The following is a 20,641-nucleotide window of genomic DNA, read 5'->3' on the forward strand; positions in this document are numbered from 1 at the left end:
ACTGGGAGCTGGCTGCCAATTTCATTTTTGGTAAAGAGTCAAGAAAAACATTCAAGAGGGCCCCGGCAAGCTTGGGAGAGAAGCGAGCAGTGCTTCCATTTATCAAGTAGGTGCACAAGCCTGGATTGTGTTGTTAAAGAGTCAGGGTGTAGGCTGAGAGCTCCTGCCTTGCAGCTTTTCTTACCGGTTTCAAGAGCCACCTTCCCAAAGAGGGGCCTTCTCCTCAGGCCTGATCTTGGACAATGGGGGCACGTATGCCAGACTGCTGGGCCACTGAATGCCTCTTTCTTTGTTCAGTACCTTTTTCAAGATTCTTTGTCACTCTTCTTGGATTCATCCAGGAGGCATGGGTTTTAAGACACAAAATAGCTCGGGTCTTGCAGCGAAATAATTGATGCTCCATTGAAAGAAACCAGGCAAATTGGTTAGTATGATTATCTTTAACAAACTGGGGGAATTTGAGACATTTGGCAACTCGTAAATGAGGAGGGAAAAAATTGCTGTATTTTTAAAAGATTGCTTTTTTAAAAAAATTATTAAAATATAGTTGATTTACAATGCTGTGTTAGTTTCAAGTGTACAGCAAAGTGATTCAGTTATATATATATATATATATATATATATATATATATATATATATAATTCTTTTTTAGATTCTTTTCCGTTATAGGTTGTTACAAGATTTTGAGTATAGTTCCCTGTGCTAAAGGTTTCTTTTTTTAATGTTAATGTTATATTAGCCAGAGTAAGCCTTTAGCCTGATTGCTTGACAGTCTTGGGTGTGGGGTGGCATGTAAATAGAGGTGAAAATGATTTACTTTGTCTGGAAAAGGACCAGAACGTAGAGGATGCAAATGTGTTTTTATTGTAGTGGATGAAAAACACTGATTCCACTAGGTGAAGTGACTTCCTTGTGGCTCTATCACATAGAGTACTTGGTACTTAGCATGATAGAGCCCCAGAGGTGTGTTTCTGATACTTTATGTGTCTCTTCCTTTAGTTCTGTAATTCTGTAGTTTTTTGCTGCTACTCTTTTAAATCTATAAGTACTTAATTTTTTTCAAGTGTGGTCACGTGCCTTTGACATAGATGTAAAGAAACAAGTGTCCTGAGGACGACAAAATCCCTATTGAAGGCAAGAAGTGAAAGAATTTCTCTATAAATATGCATGTGTGTTTGAAAGAAAATCATGAATTCTATTTAAACAATATTTCTAACATTAAATTGCTTCCCTGGGCACTGAAAATAAAATGTCAACTTTCACACTTTACATTCTTAGTCATTAAAATATGTGGCAAGAAATTAATAGTTCTTTTGCAGTTGTTTAAAAGGCAAAATAATAAATAATCTGAGCTTATATGTATGCTTGAGTTTCATTTTGTAGTTTTTTAAATAATGTAGCTTGGATATCATAAAAATAATATAATATTTAATGCATGATCTAATGCATATTTAAGTAATAATCTAATCACTTTAGATCAAAAACCCATTCCATAACTGAGTAGTTGTAAAATAACAATAATAGTAATAATAATATTATGTTTTTAATGCCTACTGTATGCCTGGCTTTGTCTTAAGTGCTTTCCTTATATTAAATCTTGAGGAAACTGAGTCCAGAGATATTAAGTATCCTGCTTATGGATTCACAGATAAATGGTAGCACCAAAATTTGGCCCCAGGCTCTCTGACTCCAAAGCTTGCACCTTAACCACCACATTATATTTTCTTGCTTGCCATATAATTATTATTACTGCTATTAAACCCTTCAAAGAGGATCCATCATAAAAATTTTAAAAATAATTTTGCTATCCATTTAGTCATTAGTCCTAGAAAATATAATACCTTAGGTGTATTAATGGTCATTACATCTGCTTTACATACAAGGGAAACTGGATTCTGTGGCACCTAACACATTACAGATACTCTAATTAGAGATTTTTTTTGATGAAGCAGGAAATGTGACTTGCCTCAATCACTGTGGGAAAACATTCGTTTTAATCCTAGTCATCACAGGATAAACTCTAATATTTGGATCTTAGTTTCCTAATTTTTAATTCAGTTCTTAATTAGTCCTTAATTTCTCTATGGGGATTTGGAAAATTTTGGCTTAATTATTTTTTGGTGTGGGATTAATAGCAACAGTGTTGGGCAGACATATGTAAAAATTGATATTTTATTTAAAAAGCATTGAGATATAATTTATACTACACTATACATACTATAAAGCTTACCCATTTAAAATGTATGGCTCAGTGGTTTTAGCTCATTTACAGAACTGTAAAATTTGATACTTGATATTTTTATATTAACTAAATAGAAAATTTTCAGATGCTTGAATAAAAAATACTCCAAGGCCAATGAAAACCATTAATATTTGCTTCTTTAATATTTGTTCTTCTTTCCCCTCCTCCAGAAATGTGTGCTTTACTGGCCAGAAAAGAGAGGAATATATGGGAAAGTCGAGGTTCTGGTTATCAATGTAAATGAATGTGATAACTACACCGTTCGAAACCTTGTCTTAAAGGTAAAACTGTGGAACTGTAGCTATCTACAAAGTAGACGATGTTGGAGGATTACATTTCTATTTTGAAATTATTTATCCTAATAAGTACTGCAGATTCAATTTAAATAAATTAAATAATGTCAAGATCAAGGAGAAATTATAATCACTCCCTTATGGATTTCTTTGTTATCGGCTACTATTAGTATGTAGAATTATTAAACTAATATAAGCAGCCATTAAGGAAATTCACTAAGTGGGAAGCTCAGGTCTTCTGCTTTGCATAAATATGACATCTCTGATTTAACCTTTTGAATGCCTTTAACTAAAGGTTTGTGCTGGATACTGTACCATGATTTCTTTTTTTAATGTCCCTTTGGTCTAAGCAGATTTAAGTAAGGCCTGGAAACTGTGAAAGGGAAAATCTGCACTTGTGGGAGGCAAGAAAAGCCTGAAGTGTTGATGAGATCTCCCAAAACCTGGAGTCACAGTCATTTATGGGGACTTTCCCGGACCACATTATGTCATAGAAAAGTTATTTAAATTTGGGGCAGCAGATGCTGAGGAATGTTGCCATGGTATTGTTTTTACTTCTGGAGAGCAATCATCCCAAAGATTCCAGTTCTATCTAGAGCCTCATTACTGGGACAGAATCACCGCAGAGAGGAAGAGGGTAGACACAGAGCCGCGAGACACTTACTGAGACCTGTTCTTCAACACGGTATTCTCAAGTGCCTCATCCACACCAGGCCCCCACTGGTTTTTGACGTGATGTGCATGGACCCTCACTCAAAGCATTTCTAATCTAGTGACCCTTTGTCGCTCCTTTACTACAGGGATTCCTCACTGCTGTGAAAAACTGGAATATGGCTGAGTGTAGAATTATTAGAGAGACTGACTATAAAATTAAGCATTCTTATACTGGTCAATATGTTTATAATAACCTCTCAGGAATGTTCAAAGAGCAGGAAACGCACTATATCCTGATTCTTTCTTGGCTATATCTTCATCTAACATCCATTATGTTTATTATAACAAATTACAAACATATATTTAGCATATGTATGTTTTCTATATTAAATATATCTTAAACATATATACTAAATACATATTTATCATTTAACAGAGCAAGACTGTCAAACTTTGACATCAGCATAGTTACAGTAAAGTTTTCTCAGGGTGAAAGAGTATTCTTCAAAAATCTCCTAGAATTTTTTTTCCGCCTAGAAATAAGTTGCCAGCAAGATGGGAGTGATAGAAGGCATTCAGTATTGTGGTTTGGGTGACTTTTAGTTCCACAGGACAATGAAGCATCTGGTGGCTGTTGCTCTTTTCAGCAAGGAAGTCACACGCAACATGTGAAGCATTACTGGTACACCTCATGGCCCGATCACAAGACTCCAGCCAGTGCCCAGCCCCTTCTACAGCTCATGCTGGATGTGGAAGAAGACAGACTTGCCTCTGTGGGCCGAGGGCCTGTGGTTGTCCACTGCAGGTAAGGGATGAGCTGTCCTTTCTGCCTAAGCAGCTGTCCTTTGTAAAGTCATAGAGCAGGTGGAAGTTGGGTTTTACTTCCTGGTTCTGACTTGGCTGATAAATTAAATATGTATTGAAAATGGTTAACTTCCTCATACTTGAGGCTTGACCGAGACAATACTTAACAGAAATGAAGTGACATCATTAGCATATTTTCAGCAAACAGTCACACAGTGGAGAAAATATCACTTCTAATTAATAGCTCAGGGAACAGGAGAACTTATTCACTCAGTCCTCTACCTTGAAACGTAGATGGATTCAATTAGTCTCATCAGTCTCACGTGTGCTAGGAATGACATATGGTTTTTTTAATTATCAACAGCTTCTTGTTGTTTCAAGATGGCCCCTGGACTTTACTAGGATTGTATCTTGATAACATTTATTATTATGTCAAATTTGGTGAAAACCAGTCAACTATTCTAAAAGTTACCTCATGAAAAACAGATGGAAATACATTTATGAAATGGGAAGTGGGCAAGTGGTAATTCGCCAAAGGGAAAACAAAGTGCTGTTACCAGAACATGCAGTACTGGAGGCTGGGCCGACACAGCGACAGATGTCCGCAGTGGTTCCCTTCCCTAACATCGAGCTTAAAGTTCTTCTCCTTTAACTTATACCTCTTCCCCCTGTTTTCCCGTTAGTGTGCCCAAACTAAAGCATATATTTTAAAGTTATTTATATAACCGGCCATTTATTCTCCATAATTTCTCCAAATAATTGGTGTTACTTTATTGACCCTCCTAAGTCTTGTAAGATAATTTTTGATATTGTTAAGAAATAAAGTATATTATTTTAGATTATAATTTTAGCCTTCTTTTGAACCTTTGTGGTTTAATTGAGTAAAATTTACTATATGTCTATTTATGCAAAGTGTCATTATCTAGTTTCTAACATTAGGCCTCATCCTAAACTTAGCTTGGGGCTGAAGAAAAATACCTAACTGGCCATACTTTAGGGCTGGAAGTGTCCCCCGCCCAAAATCATAAAACAGTCAAGATATCTAAAATGAACTTACCATTTCCCCTGTGAAACCAGCTCCCATTCTGATTGCTATTTCTAAGAATGAGACCATCTTTTTTCCAGGCACTCAACATCAAATGTTGACAGTTATCTTTGGCCCTTCTCTCAACTCCAGCCTCCATATCTAATCAGTCACCAGATTGGCTTTCCCTTCAAAGCTTCTCCCATAATCATCACTTCCTGCCCAACCATCCAAGTTCAGGCCCTTATGACCTCACCCATGTATTTTAGAAGAAGTCGGCTAATTGCACATACACACCCCACTTCCCCATGCTCCACCCCTACTGCAGCCTATTCTGTGCACTCCTCTTGGATGAGGTGCCTAAAACCCTCTTTCATCACATGGAGTCTATGCTCAACACTTCTCAAAGGCTTCCCATTCCCTAGAGCAAAAGTTCTCAACCTTGGATCTGTGAATTAGCTATGAGGGCCAGTGAACTTGAAATGACTTGAACAGATTTGAGTACATGAAGTTAGGTGAATTTTCTGGGACTGAAAACTCATTGTTTTCAACAAATTCTAAAAAAAAAAAAAAAAAAAGGAAGAAAAAAGACTACCATTCTTTTAGAGGATGATGTCCAAACCTTTTAGCTTTACATATAAGATCCTTTATAGGCCCCACTGTACCTTCTCAGTCTTATTTTCCACTGTTCCTCTAATGTAACTTTCTCTTTAAGCCAAACTAGCCTACTCATTGTCACTCTATTCTGCAGCAATTCTTTCCTTATACCATTCTCATCCATGGAACATTCTCTCTCCTTCATGATAACCAAAATGCCTGCCATTCACAGGGTATAGTTCAAGTCCTATCTCTTTATTGAGACAAACTCTCCATAGACACTTCAACTAAAAGGGACTCATTCCTCATCTGAATTCCTCTGCACCCACGTTCAACAGGAGATAAGTGCCACGTAGGAGAAATAGTGCTATTTGAGTGCCAAGAGGGGAATTATTCATTCAAACCATGAGGATTGAAGAAAGCCTCTAAAAGTTGGAATAATGTTGAACAGGATCTTGAAAAGAGGTCCAATGTTTGTGGTTTTAAAAGGTGGTAGGGAGGGCATTTCTGACTGGAGAAATATCCATTAACACAGAAAGAAAAATTAGAAAATAGGAGTTTTTGGCAATGATTCAAATTAAAACAATGACACAAAGGGTACAAAGTTGACAGCAAAAAGCTTGCAAGTTCGTCACAGTCATATTATGTAAAGGCCTGAATACCATGGAAGGGTGCTTAGACATTGTGCTGTGACCATTGGGAGCCATCTACAGTTTTTGAGTAGCGAGTAATATGATCAGGTCCCTGTTTTAGAAAGATGAACCTAGCAGCTGTGTATATCATGAATTAGCCCAGGAAGAGTCTTGAGCCTTGGAAACCATAATGAGATCATTGCTAATCATAAAGTAAGATTTCAAAAACGTGAGCACAGTTTATAGAAAGGAAAGCATGGATCACAACAGCTCCGCAGAGGTGGAAAATATAAGAATTGGTAACAGATTGGATGTGGGAGTTGAGAGAGGGGGAGATGTTGAAAATAGCTCCAAGATTTCTAGGCTGGAAAACTTGTGGCTGCCTGGTAATGCCATTGAGGAAAAAGATAATTAATTCTGTTTTAGATACACTGAATTTAGATACATTGAAATGCAGCAAGTGTAAAATAGCAACAGCAAGAGTGCCAGCTAGGAGGTGGAATGCCAATCTAGAGTTTAGGAGAAACTTGGGGAATTTAAGTGTAGATTTGAGAGAAATTTGCATTTGTGGTTGAAATTGCTGAGAGAGAGAGAGAGAGCGACAGAGAGAAAGCTTGTTTGTTAGGCTGATGACTTACCGTCTGAAGGAGATTCATGAGTAAACCTTCCATGACAGGTAGTATGTCTGTTTAACTGTTACCTTGATTAAAAAAAAAAAAAAAAGACTTGGAAATACATGCTTCTAGCCACATCCTCTCTCCGTAACTGAATTGAATCTTCAGTTATTCACTAGCATCTTCCACATCAGTATATCCAAGACCAAAGTCCCCACTCTCTCCCTCAAATCAGCCCTCATTCCAGAATTCCCCCTTCATCTCGACGATGCTGCCATTCTTCCAGTCCTCCAGGCGAGTCACCTTGGACTTTTTGCTTTTCTCACTGTGCAGCTCCACACTCACATTTATGAGGTGTATAAGTCTTTCCCCTCCTTGCTACTGCCCATACCTTACCTAATTTCAGGGCTTAATTCTTCTTTGTAGAACAACAAGTACCTTTTTCACTATTCTCTCCCCCCACTACCTCCCTCCACCCCATTCACCTACTGCTTAGACCTAAAGGGAAGAATTGCCGTTTAAGCACTCAGCACAGGGCCAGGTTTGTACACTCAGTACACGAGAGCTGTTGCTGTTGTAATTACTATTATTAATCCCAATTGTTTCCAATTTTAAAAGTACCTTTTAAAAAGAATATATTTTACCTTTGTTATTTTTCCTGCACCTTTTAATGCGTTACCTGTTCTTCTCAGTGCAGGGATAGGCAGGACGGGGTGTTTTATTGCTACATCCATCGGCTGTCGACAGTTGAGAGAAGAAGGAGTTGTGGACACACTGAGCATCGTCTGCCAGCTGCGTGTGGACAGGTGAGTGTCGGGGGGAGAGGGGGAGAGACACTTCAGAGCAGCGTCACCACAACCTAATCCGATCAGCCTGACTTTGTCAACACCACAGGCTCTGAAGTCCTAACTCTCTGTAGAGATTTGTGTAAGATGCTTAGGAATGTACATGACATTAAAAAGTCATCAAAGAAACTGTTATTTGCAACACTGACCCTCAGGAGTCCAAAGCCAAGAGCCTTTGCATTTTCATTTGACTTAACTGAATCATTCACTTTAGGATCTTGATCCTTAAAAATGAGGCATATGTCATACTACCGAGAATCGTCTTTTTTTTCACTGTTTCTCTTTTAATTGCACAAAATGCAGATAACAAAATTTACCATCTTAACCATTTTTAAGAGTACAGAGTGTTAAGTACATTCACATTGTCCTGCAACCAAATCCAGAACTCTTTTCATCTTGAAAAGCTCTGTACCCGTTAAATAACAAATACCCACTTCTTGTCAACCACTATTCACCTTCTCACTCTATGAGTTTGGCTACTCTAGGTGCCTCATGTAAGTGGAATCATGCAGTATTTGTCTGTTTGTTACTGACTTCTTTCACTTAGCATAATATCTTCAAGATTCATCCATACTGTAGCACGTGTCAGAATTTCCTTCCTTTTTAAGGCTAAATAATATTCCATTGTACATATATACCATATTTTGTTTATCCATTCATGTGTCAATGGACACTTGGGTTGCTGCCACGTTTTGGCTGCTGTGAATAATGCTGCTATGAACATGGATGTACAAATAGCTATTTGAGATTCTTTGGAGTATATACCCAGAAATGAGATGGCTGAACCATATGGTAATATTTTAAACTTTTCAAGGAATACCATATTGGTTTCCACAGCAGCTGCACCATTTACAGTCCCACCAACGGTGTACAGGGGTTCCAACTTCTGTTTGTTTTGTTTTGTTTTTTGTAGTGGCCATCCTAATGGGTGTGAGTTGAAAGAGCCATGTTTATATATAGATGGTTTGATCACCTTTGTGATGATCTTTGTTTATGCACTGAAAACAGAGCAAACAAGAAATTTCTTTTCTTCCTTGCTCCTCAACTAAGCCTGGGGAAATGAACAGCTGAGTCAGTGACCGAGAACGTGCACAGGTGCTTATTGAGAACAGACACAGAGAGGAAGATGCTGTATGGGCACATGAGCAGTGGACCTCCCTGCTCTGCAGTTTGCTGTGCTATCGTGGATGAAGAGTTGTTCTGAAAGCTGAGCTATGGTTTCTCTTCTTTCATTCATACAGCGAATATTTATGAATCATCTCCTAAACGCAAGGCATTGTTCTGGATGCTGCACGTACTTAAACAAGATGAGTGTGGCTCTGCTCTCCTAGAGTTTAGATGCCAACAGAGAGAAGAGATGATAAACAGCAAAGAAATAAACAGGACAATTTCAGACAGAGATAAATGCCCTGAGGTAATAAAACAAGAGTCACAGGATCTGAGCCCCTGGAATTTAGCCCTGTGACCTAGAGTTTCCTAAAAATAAAACTACAAAAGTCACATTTTTAAGTCATGCAATAAATATTTATTGAGCCCCTACTATGTACTAGGTCCTAGAATTTCAATAGAGACAAAAGGATTGTTCTGAAAATTCAACAAGAAAATATATATAAAGCACTTAGAACAGAGTCTGGCACACAGGAAGCCTTTCAATAAATGTTCACTTCGTTACTATCATCTTCATTATTATTAAAATCATCAGTGAAGTTTCTCCAGTCTCTAAAAACTAAATATTCAAATCTCCTTTCCAGATGAGGTTTTCCCTCCCCATCCCTATCGTTCTTTGTTTCTTTTTAAATAGTAATTTCTAAGTCTTTGTCAGTGTATCTTCCCTCTATTTTTCTCTTAACTTTGGCTTATTAGAAGCTGTTTACCATGGTGATTAAGATTATGGACTCTGGAAATCTATTGTCTGGCTTTGCATCCTGGTTCCCACCATTTCCTGGTTGTGTGGCCTTGGGCAAATTGTAAGACTTCTCCATGCCTTGATTTTCTCATCTGGAAAATGGAAGTAATAATAGTATCTACTTCTTATGTTGTTATAAGGATTAAGAGATAATCTGTAAAGTGGCTGGCACTTAAGCATGCAACCAAGGTTAGCCACAGTTATTATCAATAAATATAGAAAGAACCTGAACATGTATCTATAAATTGGAACTAATAATATATACCCCACAGGGTTGCAGTAACATAAGAGGAGATTATACCTGTGGAGTACTGAGTAGAACATTTAGTCTAGGTTTCTTACCCTCTCTCTACACCCCTCCCCACTTCTGCCTTTCCATACCCCTCATGTAACTACTTCCAAAAATGTTTTCTTTTTGTGCATAAGAAGATCAGCTTCAATTCTCTCTCCCTCTCCTCTTATAATTGCTGTCTTTCTTTCCTGAAACCCCCTTGCCTTCCATCCACTACTGCCCACCCCAACTGGAACAGGATCCATTTGCTTCACTTCAGACTCCGGGACCTACCTTCACCAAGAAGAGGGAACCTATGTCAGAGAGTGAGGGACAGTACCCAGTCAGTCTGGAGTTGCTCCTGTGGTGATCTTGATCTCTTCTGCTTTGTGCTTCTGTAAACAAGGCTCCTGCATGGCATGCACAGATCCCCCAGGGACTCCAGTTCATGTCCGTGCACCCACTTTCCTATAAGCTAGAGCCAGAGCTCCATGAATGCCAAATACATAGATCTAAACGGACTCCAAGTTGATGTCCAACACCTGTTCTGACCCTATTTGGGTCAGAACAATGACCAAATGAACCCAAGAGTCAGAAAAGAGATATTCCTTGCCCTCACTTTTTTAAAATAAGGAAACAAAGAATTCAAGATAGCAAGTAACTTGCCCAATGTCACCCTGAAAAAAAGGGGGGGCTTGGTTTGCTCGTTGTTTGGGCTCTTGTTACTCTTAGATCTTGTCTATTCGCCCTCCCATCTCCCTCCTCCCCCACCGGCTTCTATAGCCTGACCTCCACCTTGGTTTCCACTTCCCGGTCACATTACTCTGTCAAGTCTACCAAATTGTTCTCTAGCTTTGAAGAGAATCACAAATACATTTTTTAAACCATATCACAATGCCTCCTCTATCGGCCCCTTCCTTCCTAAAGCAAATGGGCAGAAATTTTTAGCCTTGGCCTTCCATCACCACCAAGGTCTCCCACAAGGCTTGTCTTTTTACTCCTGATAGGATTTTCAAAACATATTCAACTTCTCTGCTGATCTAAAGCCTATCGGTTCCCTACCCCCTGGATCTGAATTACTGCCAATACATGTCTTGATATCATTCTAACTGATTTATTCATCAAGATCCCTTCTACATAAATTCTGAGTCGCTGCTTCTGTTGTTTATGAAGCAGATCGTCTCCTTGAAACTTTCCTTGAAAAGTCTTTCCTTTGCCTTCCTTCCTTCACAGGATTAACAGATTTTCCTTTTCTTGTCTCTTCCTTCTGTTGTGCACTTCCTTAGTTATTATAAAAAGCAAAACAGAAAACTCCCTCCTTTCTTTGACTCCATCCAACTTCTTCCCATCCTTCTTGCATCTTGCTTCATTTTTTCATTTTCTTGTCATACTTCACTTTCAAAATTCCAATTTGTAAGTGACTGCTGCTGTTGACCATGGCTTTAACTCATATTGGTAAAGGGAAAAGTGCCCTCAGAAAATCCAAATGTCTGTCCTTCTGCTCCTGCAGTTTATTGTTCTTCATCAGTTCTTCAAACCTTGTACCCAATCCTGGTCTCTGTGGCAGTCTTTGCCTTCAATTTTGTCTTCAAAACATTCCAAAATGCACTGTTGACAGCAGAGGTTTATTTAATGGTGGTCACTGCACCATGGTCTTCAAAACACATGCCTCATTTAACTCCCAAAATGAACCCAAGAGTCAGAAAAGAGATATTCCTTGCCCTCACTTTTTTAAAATAAGGAAACAAAGAATTCAAGATAGCAAGTAACTTGTCCAATGTCACCTAGCTAAGAAAACTGGTGAAATAGACCTCTTTGGCATCTGGGACTTCTGATTTCTAACTCAAAAGGTATGACTGTTTTTGATAAAAGTAAACAATCTTTTGGAATATGTTTATTGCAAAATTGCTAGACAAAAACATAGCTCTTTGACCATTCTTTGCCAATAAAAAAATGCAATGACAATATAATTTTTAAAACAATGGTTAATATGAAGGAGAGCTGTTTCATGAATAGATAAAGTGATATTGTCAGCAGTTGCCTTAAAAATATAATTTGAGGAACATAGAGAATTTGCCTCATGCCAAAATATCTGTCTGTGGAGGGTGCCTAAAATATCTGTGTGTAGTGAACATTTAAAAGACTACTATTAGAGAGCCAATCTTTGGCTTAAAGAGTCATTCCTTTTTCAAGTTTCTTGAACCTACAGCTGACAGGTGAGAGTGATACCTTATGTCTTCCTGGCTATTAACACTTTAAACAGGGTGATCTATCCTTTTCCAGTTAGGGTATGTTAGCTAGAGAGTGTGTAACTCCGCACATCGGGAAGACATTCAGAACTGAGGCCTTGATGAAGAGGAATTGAAGAGAGGGCTTCAGAAGAGGCCCTGCCATTGAGGAGACTGATAGACAGCTCTGGGCATTGGGAAGGTGAGGGCAGAAGAGCTGCAAGACCAGCTACCTGATTTGCAGGGCCCAGTACAAAATGAAAATGTGGAGCCCCATTTTAAAAAATGATTAACTCTTTCAAGATGGCAACAGCACAGCATGAAGCCAATACAGGGTCCTTCTCAGCACAGGGAGATGGGGCTGGTGTGACTGAGTATGTCGAGTCCATGCAGTCGACCCTGTTGGGGGATGTTTTAGGATGGGTGTTTGTAGATGGGCGTGAATTCTGTGTCCTGTGGAACAGTCACCCACAATCTCTGCTCAGAGCAGTCCTCCTGAATCATGCATACGGTCATTCATTCGACAAACATTTACTAAACATCTACTGCTGAACATGCATCAGGCACCTGGGTAGAGCAAGATGGATTCCTTAACAGACTTTTCCAGACTGTGTTTCTCAGGGCACATTTTAATGATTAATTACACTATGAGAACCCGCTAAGTGTCAGACTCTCTTAGCCTGTACTCAGGCAAAAAAAAAAAAAAAAAAAAAAATTAAAAAGCTTCTCAATTAATTTTGAGAAAAAGCTATATGCTATATTTCTTAAAACCCCTCTCCACTTGGATATTCACAAAAAGTATTAAAGCATTAAAGGATCTGAAGTGTCCCCCAGCATGGAAATCTATTACATTTCCTTGAAGGACACTTTCACATTTATTTGACCACACAAAACTTTCCTCAGACACTATCTAAAAGGGAGGGAAAGAAGTTGTAAAATAATAAATATAAGCTATTCTTTCAAGAACTTTGGTGGCGAAGAGAAGAATAGAGATGGCATAGGAATTTGAGCCTGGGTGAAGGCCATTAAAAAGGGGAAAGGAAAGGGTGGGACTAATTGGAAGCATCCAGCTGAGCATAAAAAGGGCTACAAAAGACAGAGCCAATATATCAGAGGGCTAATATTTTGTACTCTGCAGGTTCCAAGCTCCATAGAATTTTTCCTATCCTCTCATACCTTCCTTAGCAATGGCCTCTGCCCACTAGTCATCCAAGGCTGCACACTGCATCTTTTTTATAGTTTACCCCCCACCAATTTTATCTGCCTCCTCTGAGAAGTCCAGAGCCTGCCTCACAGCAAAGAAAAAGAAAGTGGTTTTGATACTGGAAATGGCTTCCATGATTGATAAATCAACAGTGTGAGCATTGAGTAAGATCAAAGACCTTGTCAAAAAAAAAAGAGAGAGAGAGAGAAAGAAAGAAAGAAAGAAAGAAAAAATTACAATGCTTGATCATTGTTATTCAACATGACATAAACAGGCAATTTGTACTCAGATCACAAGTCTGCATTTTAGCAATAAATTCAGATGGTCTGGTTTAGAGATGAGTGTGTTATGCTGAATGGATGTTTCCAGTGTAACAACAATGACAGAACCATTTAGTGGATTCCTCACTCTCTGGCAGGACATTATTTTTATTGGCTTTCAGGCAACTTCTATTAATAGATACTACAGTTCTCACTGCAGATTCATGAGTCTGTGATTCTCCTATTAATAATACTTTTGAGCATATTTTGAACTAAAATAGGATTTCTTTTTTCCAAATAGGAGTTCAGATTCAGTGCAGGGCACCCACAGGTGTTTTATTTAGAAGTGTGTTCATGGATCATCCCTTCATTGCCATGGTATTCATTTTTAATTAAAAGATGAAGTCAGTAGCAGGCAATTGGGACAGAGCACTGGCTGGTGGGACTGGGAAGCAGGCAGCCACTAGAGAAAGAGGTGCCAGAGATTACTGGACCAGATGTCAGGGATGCTGGTGCTAGTCCTGGCTCTGACCCTAATTTCCTGTGACCACTTGTCACTCTAAGCCTCTGTGTCTACATATGGAGAAAGAGAAGTGGTGCATATCAGAAGCCTCCAACCTCATCTGGTCTGAGGACCCCTTTTTAAGAGTAAAATATTTCATGGACCCCAGCCTGATGGTTATACTCTGAATCCCATAATGCTTATAAATTAATCCTGTTTTATTACTTAGCCCTTCCATGGCTTGCTTAAATCTTCTAATCTTAAATATCACTAAATTATTGTGACGATACCACCTAATTAAGAATTCCAGTTGCTATTAAAGCTAAACCAACACTTTCATCATATTTAGATCCTGCTACAAGAGATTCATTTAGGCTTGTGTATACTGTTTTCGTGGTGTGAGATAATGATGAAGGTCATTTACACATTGAGTCTGAGAGATGCACTTGCCCCTTTAAAAATAATAATAACAATCCATAATAATAAGATGGCCCAGGATACTCAGAGACTGCCTCACATGCATATGGAGAATGACTAAGGAGCAAGGTGGGAGCACCAGAAGACGTCTAGGCAGGGAGGAAAAGAACGTGTTCCATTGTAGGTTGACCTCAGGCAATCTTTTCCTCACTGTATTTCTTTTCATCCCACTCGACACCTCTGAACTCTGGAAGAACTTGAAAACAGAATTTGGGAAGTGAAACACATAAAATAATTTGTGATCCCGAAGCCTTTTTCTCCTCTTTCCCTCTTTTTTTTCCTTCCCCAGAAACAAGAAACAATCTGTCTAATCCACCCTTTTGAGAGTCAGTAGTGAAATCTGCAGTTGTCTTTGTACATCCTTACCTTGGAAGCCTTAAATTGGAATGACATCCAAAGACCTTACTTGTGGCTTCCCAGACAGGATAGAAAAATGCTTCCAGTGTGCGTCATATCATTGTGTAAATGTTTTGATTAATCACTTTAGTTTGATGATTTTTTTTTAACTCTAACAACCTAAGAAGAGGAATACATATGTCACCAGTTTCCTAGGCTAATATGTGTCCCTAGCATATTCTTTGTCTCCAAAACTAGGTTAAAATAATTCCAAAGCTAAAATTTCCACCTCTTGGCATAATTTTTACCAACCTTTGTCTTACATTTAGCCATATCCTTCTGCAATCCCAACTAATCCCAGAGATTCCCCTTAATTAGTGAATTTCAATGATCTCATTTGAAGATCAGGGATTGAACATTTCGGTTTACTTATATTCAGAACACTTGAAGGTAAAGCTTAGAAATTCGTTTGGATTTACTTGACATCACAGTTCTTGAGACCATAACAAGACGTCCTCTCGTAAAACAGATAATGCCAACCGAATCTTCCAAGTGGTTGTCAGGACGACCTTTTCCTTCTTCTCAGCTAGGAGTCAATTGAGTGTTAACCTGGGTGTTCAGAAGAAAATTGGCTAGTTTTCAGGGAAAAAAAAATGGAACTCAAGGTATGCTAGTGCATTGAATTATCATTTGACTTGTGTTGGCTTTTATGCCCTACAAATACTTTGTAGAAAAAAGTATCTATATTCAAAACACCTGGTCAGAAACAATCAAAACGTTTAAGTTCTTTGTCCTTGAAATGACATGGTATATAGACACAGGGAAGATGTCTGTCTGAGACACCCCAAGTTCAGCCCCAGACGTTAGCCTTGTTTGACTCATGCCCAAGCTATCAGAGCTTTACCCATGAGGCACATTAACATCCACAACTTTTGTTCTAAATTTACTGTACCAAACTTTACCAAAAGAATTCCAGATTCAAAAATAATAAAAAGCCAAGGAGCGTAAGTTCCATTGTTAGCCCAGAAGTGAGTCACCGCTGCAGCATTTCTTCTGTCTACTGATTAGACCGGATACGCTCTGGGTGGTGCAGCAGGAAAGGCTTGTTGCTCTTTGTATGTGTGAGTTAATAGTCACAAAAGGTCACAATTTTAACATGTTAAAAACCAAATCTCTCTCCTGGGCATCTGGAGGGGTTTTTTTCAACACACCCTCGCAGTAGCAAAGGTGAAAAAATGTATAGTTTTTTTCTCTTCTAACCTGAGTTTACCCTCAGCTGACAAAGCTATGTGCTTTTATTCAGAGCGTCCGAGAAGACACTGATTTATTTGTTTGACGGGGCTAATGTGACATGTGCTATCTGACATTTCTGGAAGGACAGTATATCTGAATCCTCTCTGGCCTGGCCATACACACTGTTCATATTCTGTGGCCACAAAGAAATCAGAGGCTTGCACCCAACACCATTTTTGCAGTAAAAGAAGTGACTTTCTTCCAAAGCATGAAATGGGGCAGAATTAGGGTGAACAAATAATATGTCATCCAAACCCAGGCACTTCTGAGAGTGAAATGGGGCTTTATTAATAATTACACCATTGGGCTTCCCTGGTGGCACAGTGGTTGAGAGTCCACCTGCCGATGCAGGGGACACAGGTTTGTGCCCCGGTCCAGGAAGATCCCACATGCTGCGGAGCAGCTAGGCCCGTGAGCCACGGCCCCGGAGCCTGTGCTCCGCAACAGGAGAGGCCACAGCAGTGAGAGGCCCACGTACTGCAAAAAAAAAAAAAAAAAATTACACCATTTACAGGAGTAAATCAGGACAGTCACAAGCAAACCAGATGCATGATCACCCTAAGGGCTTATGTTAACTAAGCATTTACCAACAGAATAAGAAATAGAACACGTGGCATTTATTTAGTACTCTAAATGCCACTGTGCTAAGCATTTTATGGAGTATCTCATTTAAACCTTGCAAAAAGTGAAACTTTATTAGGTAAACACCGTTTGCCAGGCCAGTGGTTTTTAAACTTTTTTTTAGTGAACAACAGGAAACAAAACATTGGGAAGACAAAATCTTCTACAAAACACCAATATGGAAAACCATTAACAATAATGAATAAAAGAAGGAAGGAAAGAAAGAAAGAAAGAAAGAAAGAAAGAAAGAAAGAAAGAAAGAGAGAAGAAAGAAAGAAAGGAAAGAAGGAAGGAAGGAAGGAAGAAAAGAAGAAAGAAAGAAAGAGAGAAAGAAAAAGAAAAACAGTAAAAAGGAGAACTGCTGCCCTGGTCAAAACTGTGATTAGAAGCCAGTCCTAAAGGCCCACTCTCCTTCTCCACTACAGGCACCACTGTAGAACCCCAGGCTCCTGGGAATTCTGTGAATAGCCTTTGGCTAGACATTGATAGGCTCTGACTCATTTAATCCTCACAATCTTGATGAGGTTTGTCATTAATGTCATTTTATAAGTCAGGAAAACCCAGCTAGGAGGAACAAATGATTTGTTCAAAATCCTATAGCTGATAGGTTCAAAAGCAAGGATTCAAACTTGAATCTGTCAGACTCCAAGTCCACTTCTTGCCACTAGGTCATCTACCTCCACTGCAGGTGACTTCTAGGCTGGTTAATATTTAGAAACATACTGGGATCTTTCCATCTTGGCTTGCCCAGCCTGAGCAATATGGCAGAGCTATCCTCTGCCAGGAGTGCTCTTAGTTCTACAAGGTCCTCAGAGGACTCATCCCAGAGCCTTCCAACTAGTCCTGTTTGACCAGATAGCACCAAAGAGTAATAGTAATAAAAACAGTTAGCACTATGGTACCTGCAAGTGCTTGGCTATGTGCTAATAAACAGTTTAAATGGACTGTCCCATTTATAATTCACAACCGTGCTATGAGGCAGGTACTCTTATTTGAATACCTCATCATGTTGCAGATGAGAGAACAGCACGGCAAAGATTATGTAATAAGGGTAAAGCAGCTAGTAAGTGGTAGTGACAGGATTTGTCTTGACAACAGTGTATGGTGCCTTTTAACCTCTTAACACACTTTGGTCCCTACTGGTAATGAACGTGATGTTTTGGCATTCCAAGTGCCTTTTCAAACTCACAGTGACTCTCACAGCTAACTGGGTTGCCTTGCCCTGCTTTTATATGACCTCGCCCTTTTTTGATAATCTGATTCCTGTTTGGCAATAGATATTGTAGCTTAATGCATTATACCCCCTGGGAAAAGATTTGTGCCCAAAGAGGATTCTCCAATGAGAGATAATGCTTTAATACAATGTACTAGGTAATGGTGGTGATGTCGGCGTGCTGCCCGACTGATGACAACTTTTCTCCACTGAAGCATCATCTTGATCACCATGGAAATCTTTTAAAATCTTAACTTTGGTCAAGTTTAAACTATGATCTGTTGGAGGTCAAAGATTATTTAGTGCCTGCTCTTTAAAAGGGAGTTGGATAATGCTTCTTAAAGTAATAAAAAGAGCATCCCTGCTTCTTACCTTCAAAGACCAGCTTGCTTAGGAACTTTACATCAGTGATATAGATCCAGGCCTCAGCAAGTCCATGGAGCCCTGTCTGACCTGAAAGTTACCTGCAGTCCAAGTCAGAGCTCTCCTGGAGGCTGAATCAGTACAGGGCTCTCTTGAGGGTTCATGATTAATCTCACGTTGTTTATTTATTCCATAAATGTATTTTGTATATAAGCACTATATTAGCTTCTTGAGTATTTTCACTATGGCCAGCCTAAAGAAGACTGTATTTGTCCCATAACAGAATAAAATCTGCAGGGTAATCCTAGAATTCAAGTTCTTACAAAGATCAACAGAGAATTCTACATACCAATATATGCAACTGGAAATTTAATATTTTAAAAGATGAGTGTAATGAGTTCCTGATTTTGAGTCAGCCTCCAGTTAATACATTCTGGGATGTCCCTTGCCTTCTTTTAGTCTGGAGTTTATATGTTTTCATATAACATGAGACAGCATGGCCTGGGTAACTTACTTGACAGATGTTTACTTAGGACTAGTAAGTGCTTTTCACTTTTGCAAATATGCAAAGACTATAACATCATGCCTGCTCTTAAAGGATCTAAAACCTCGTTAGACATAATTTTGGAATGGGATTAGACAGTATATCACACAATATCAAATTACTTATAATAAAGACCCTATCTTAGCTCTGTCTTTCTCTACTACCTTATAAATGACAGATAAAAAGACATAAGGCATGCTTGTTAACTATCTGGGAGACACCAATCTGGGGGTGAGAAATAGAGGCTAATATACTGAATAATAGAAATAGTGATATCAGTAAATAAGAACTTTGTGCTGAAACCAACAAGTTGAAGTTAATAGGAATAAACAAAAAGTTCTGCATTTAGTTTGAAAAAACTCAATAGCATAAGTACAGGATGGAAGAGAGCTGTAATTTTCACATTCAAAAAAATCCTGTGGACTTTTTCATTAACCCAAAGCTTCACTTACTATCCTAAAATGCTTGCAAAGCACCAGGCACTAGGTAGGCACTGTGAGATCTTTCCACCCAGTGCACCTGTAGATGCAAACTCATTGGTCTATAACGTGGAGTTCAAGGGGGAAAATATTCCCACTGACTGGATCTCATTGGGAGTAGACACAACACTCTAAGAAGGTCATATTTGATAAAAACAGCCTGTAGAAAGGGGAGACTAGATTGGTGAGTGACAGGGAAACCAGCCTGCACAGAAATATTGAGTGACCACAGGATGTTTAGTCTAGAGAAGAAAAGATTACGGGACTTTGATGGTTGTTTTCCAGCATTTAGAGAGCTATTGTGTGACTATAAGAGGAGCCTTAAGGTTTCTTGGGGTTATTTCAGTTGGACCAATGGGGCGGGTGAAAGTTAGAGAGGGGCAGATTCATTCTAACGTCTTCAGAAGTTTCCCTGCCAATCTTGGCAAAGGCTGAGCACTCCAGCAGAAACTAGCTGACCATCTACCATGTAGACTGCTCCCTTTTGGAAAGACAACATTTTGTTGGCAGTTGGAATACATGATCTCAGACGATCCCTCTGATGTCAATGCTCTCCCTTTTATTTTTCAAAACAAGTGGGAAGTAACCTAACTTTTCATATACCTTCCTTAAGCCTTGAGACCCACAAGAATTTTGCTAACCTACAACTAATGAGTTCATTTCCCCATCTTCTCCAACTTTGCTGGCAGAAACAACATTGACTTAGTTAACAGAATGTCATAGTAAGTATCCTCCAAGCATTAAAATACACTGCTAACCTATCTGGGGTAAAATGGTAATTAAAACCTAGACTGTGCCTTCATTCATTCACCAGTTGGACATGTAAATACCAGTGTTCACCAGAACATACAATCAGGGGAAAATCTTGCCTCAGTGTGAAGTAAATGGTGGGAAGAAGTTCACAGACCAGAGTCCGTGAGATGGAGCACATATAAGGCTCCACATACCATTTGCAGCTCAGGGAGGGGGACTAATGAGCTGTGCTGATGCCAGAGGAAGGGAGGCACCTCTCAGCTCCCTGGAGCTGCCTCAATATTTACCGTGGCTGGATCTCCCAAGCTTCACAGTCAAAGCCGGCATATTCCGGACACCTGCTGTTTTTAGGTGTGCCCAGAAGTCATCAGCTAGGAAGAGGAAAAGTCACCACATCCTCAGCTGGCCATTCCTGTTGTCAACTTAGGATCAAGGAACACTTTGGCCAGAAAGTTGCCTGTGCAGTTCTAGGGAAGAGGACCAAT

The 20,641-nt window shown here is 39.2% G+C and overlaps 1 protein-coding gene across 1 annotated transcript in view; it reads left to right on the forward strand.

The window, feature by feature from the left end:
- The window catches only part of PTPRR (protein tyrosine phosphatase receptor type R), a 269,501-nt gene that overhangs the window by 245,865 nt on the left and 2,995 nt on the right, over positions 1-20,641 (forward strand). The window contains exons 11-13 of the mRNA XM_081248853.1: positions 2,414-2,524; positions 3,838-3,995; positions 7,554-7,667. Of these exons, the coding sequence (XP_081104979.1) occupies positions 2,414-2,524; positions 3,838-3,995; positions 7,554-7,667 (383 nt within the window). The remainder of the gene's footprint in view (positions 1-2,413; positions 2,525-3,837; positions 3,996-7,553; positions 7,668-20,641) is intronic.

The sequence above is a fragment of the Mesoplodon bidens genome (assembly GCF_964165515.1).
Source record: "Mesoplodon bidens genome assembly, chromosome: 11".
In the NCBI taxonomy this organism is placed as follows: domain Eukaryota; kingdom Metazoa; phylum Chordata; class Mammalia; order Artiodactyla; family Ziphiidae; genus Mesoplodon; species Mesoplodon bidens.